The sequence below is a fragment of the Macrobrachium nipponense genome, chromosome 44 (genome assembly GCF_015104395.2).
Source record: "Macrobrachium nipponense isolate FS-2020 chromosome 44, ASM1510439v2, whole genome shotgun sequence".
NCBI classification, from domain to species: Eukaryota; Metazoa; Arthropoda; class Malacostraca; order Decapoda; family Palaemonidae; genus Macrobrachium; species Macrobrachium nipponense.
The window spans coordinates 6,871,974-6,875,730 of NC_087221.1; the positions used below are offsets into that span (position 1 = coordinate 6,871,974).

Consider the following 3,757-nt stretch of genomic DNA (forward strand, 5'->3'; position numbering starts at 1 on the left):
CCTAGCAGCAAAGCTAAAAGTTCTAATTTAGGGATGGTGATTTTAAGCATCCCTTTCGGAGTGATTCTCATTTTGCTGGTGAGTAATCTTACGTTACTTTCTTTATCTCTGACATACGCTACAGCACCGTATGCCCTACTACTGGCATCGGTGAATATAGGAGTTCGGATCTTCTGACTCCTGCCGCTCTAGGAAATGTTAAATCACCGACTGATTTTAACTCTGCTGGCAGTTCTCGCGCTTCTTTAGCCTTTTCCTTACATAACACGTCATCCCATCCAATCTCTTGTTCCCAAAGTTGTTGGAGAAACAGCTTTCCCCTAACAAATAAAGGACTGACTAGACCTAGCGGATTGTAAATTGATACTAGCAAAGATAGTACCCTACGCTTCGTAGGTACCCATCCCTCCCCCAATTCACGAATCCTCTCACACACAGACGGTCGACGTCTCGAGCCCATCTCAGCCCGAGCACGCTCATATTCACAGGTTCTTTCCACTCTCTCTCGCTATCGAAGGCTATACTGTTTGTTGCCCACCCTTCTAACGGCATTCTGGCCCTATCCAAAATTGCGTGACAGATTCTTGTTCCTTTTTCATCTCATCCAAACTTTCAAAGTACTGAACATATTATCATCATAAAATGACTTGCTTAATTTCAGGTCTTCCTTCAAACCTAAATGATGACTCAATACTTGTTGTAACAAAAAGGGACTAGCCGTGATTGCCGAACACCACGACTCTGAAAGCGAAGGTCAGCGCTCGACCTGCTACTCTCGCCCACAGGAATCTTGTATATTTGGCATCACGGGGATCTAATAGTACTCTATGAAATGCTTTGCTTATGTCTGCAAGCATGGCGTATTTATTCATTCGAAACTTTAGAAGCAAATTATAGGCCAACTCTACTAAATTAGGCCCAGGTAACAGGCATTCATTTAAGGATTTATTATTCTTAGCTTTGGATGAGGCATTGAATACGATTCTAAGGGGGGTCGTGCGGCTATCTTTTTTAATGACGAAATGCGGCATGTAGTATCCTTCTATTTTTGGATCTTTTACTTCATATATAAATCCTGCCTCCAGGTATTTGTCAATCACTCCCTGATATTGATTATAGTATTCCTTGTCTTTCTGAAATTTGGTTTGCAGCGAATCCAGCTGTGCTACAGCATTTCTAAAGTTTGTTTCTGGCCTACCTTCTGAACGGAACGGCAAGCTAACCTGATATCCTACAGGCTTCTTCGTTACACTCTGCGAAACCTTTCGCATGGCTTCCGCTTCGCGGACAGTGTACTGGTCGGATGGGGCGATGCCTAATGTATCTAAACGCCACCATTCATCAACATCAAATGCAATTGGTTCGCTCGCCACCCTACATACCCTGAGTGTTCTCACATGATCTATCTTGTGACCTTCTAATAGCCACTGTAGCACTCTCCCATATGGCGACATGCCATTATGGGTCAGAAAAAGACTTATCCCATCGATCTTTTCTACTCCAATAATGAAATAATTAAAATAGTCTGCACCCACAAGAATGTGCACGTTCCGTAACTTATCGCTCTTACTGTCAGGATCTGCTAACATGACTCCCTTCCCTACTAGGTGTTGTCTTACTCTTACATAACCTGCGTTATGAATCGGGACGTCTACGTTCTCCTGAACAACTAGTTTCATTTGAACAATTCTATTACCCATCTCTACCCGGCAACTCACAACGTCATACTGGCCACTGATTTCTGCTGAACCAAAGGGAGCAATGTTCAACGCCACTTTGCCTACCACTGGCAGGCCTAACTGCTTTGCAGTTTTTGCAGAGATAAAGCTTCGTTGACTCCCAGTGTCCAAAAACAAGCGAACCCGTTTACTCCCCTGCTTGTGATGGATCTCGGCCATGGCCGTTGGCAAAATCGTACAGGGAAGATCTACACTAGACGTTTGGGCTACTTTAGCGCTCTTACACGGTTGTGATTCTACTTTCTCTTTGGGCGGACGGGGGTTTCTATCGTGCTGCCTGGTCGTCGAATTTACTACAGGGTGGGAGGTTGTAGCTTGACTGTTACTTACTAAACTGGAATTATTTCGGGACGAAGTGGAGGGAAATGAATGTGCTTTTCTGAAGCTGCTATTATCACAAATGGAAGTATTATGATTATTTCCACAACTTTTACATGAATTGGGGTTAGTGCATCTATCACTACGGTGACCTGACTGAAGGCAATTAAAACACAGGCCCTTCCTTAGTAGAATGCGGCGTCTGGCAGCCACGTCACTTACTCGGCGGCATCCGTGAGGCGGGTGCCGTTCATTGCAAAAGGGACAAGAATTATTCTGCATAGGTTTCGTTTTGGGTCTAACGCTGACATCGTTATTCTTATCAGATTCTAATTTCTCGCCTCGCTGTAATGCGTCATCTTCCAACATGCGAATTATGAAGTCTATAGATTCAAAAAATTCTTCTAAACTATAGTCGCATTTTCTGAGGTGTTCGACCACTTTTCGATAGAGCTTACCTTCTGACAACTTCTGATTGATAAGGCTCATGACCATGCCATGGCCTATATCATTAGTACTGAGCCTCTTTATTTGCTCAATGATCACTGTTAACTCAAACCTGAACTTCTTCAGCTCTACGGGGTTCAACGAGGGTACGAATATGTTGGCAAGTTTTCGATGCAAGATCACGAGCGTTTGGTGTACATTACCATATTGCTTATCCAAGAGATCTAACGCTACCTGGTAATTCGCGGCGGTTACACTTAGGGATTTAACGATCCTAAGCGGATCCCTGCCCAGAGTCCCTAACAAATAAGTAAGTTTGGACACGTCGTCCAAATCTGCCCTTCGATCCACGTGGATCGTGAACAATTCTCTGTAAGAAGCATATTCCTGCACTTCCCCTTCAAAAGTGGGGAGAGGCAGCGGTTTCAATTTGGGGAGGGAAACATTCCCTGTCTGAGTGACTTTCAGTTTATCGATTCGATTCAACAAAAGGGTAGAAGCTCGCACAGCTTCTGCTAAGGTTTGCCTGATTCTGGCATCTAAGTTAGATTCTAACTTTACGACTTGACGTTTGTACAGCTCTCGAAGCTGTCCTTCTTCTTGTCTCAACTGCGTGACCAAATTTTGGTACACACTCTCAGGATACGTTTCTACTAATGCACGCTGTGATTCGGCGAGTAAGTCCGCGGTGAGTCTCAGCGAAGCCTCGATGTGAACAATCATAGCCACTGCCATTTTGTATTATTTACTCTACTTCTTAGGGGGGGGGGGGTGTTAGGCAAACTAGGAAATGAGGATTTTTCTTACGTTAGGAAGACGGGATGCAAAGACTAGTGGCACGTGGGGCTAATTGCACATTGGAACAAGCTGAGCCTAGTTATTTTGTCTGTCTCTCTCTCTCCTGATTAATCTCATCAAACGATTGAGGAATGCGTTACGGATTTCTGAATCAAAATGGACTCTGTCCCTTTGTTTGCCTTCGCGGTAGGCACTAGAGTTCATAGGCAAGTGTTGGACTCCGTACCGACTTCTTTTGTAGCAGTATTTGGAGATTCTCGCATTAAAGTTCTTTACTTTTTTGACATATTCAACGGAATTTATAGCAAAACGATTATCAGGGAGATACTCTCTGATCTCTGCGTCGCAGATAGCAATTATTTCACAAATTTTCCTCAAGCGTTCAATAAGAGTACGTAAATTATCCCAAACGGTTTTGGGGTGATCGATTGCTAGGTCGTTTCCTCCTATATATA

General features: G+C 43.8%; 1 protein-coding gene across 1 annotated transcript; it reads right to left on the minus strand.

The window, feature by feature from the left end:
* Window positions 1-713: 713 nt before the first annotated feature.
* LOC135203902 (uncharacterized) lies at window positions 714-2,552 on the minus strand. Its single transcript, XM_064233833.1, has one exon. It carries the CDS (start codon window positions 2,550-2,552, stop codon window positions 714-716), a length of 1,839 nt encoding a protein of 612 aa, XP_064089903.1.
* Between the last annotated feature and the right edge of the window lie 1,205 nt (window positions 2,553-3,757).

Bases quoted from the DNA above. Each gene is read 5' to 3' on its own strand.
- LOC135203902 (XM_064233833.1), bottom strand. From the start codon at position 2,552: ATGGTCATGAGCCTTATCAATCAGAAGTTGTCAGAAGGTAAGCTCTAT.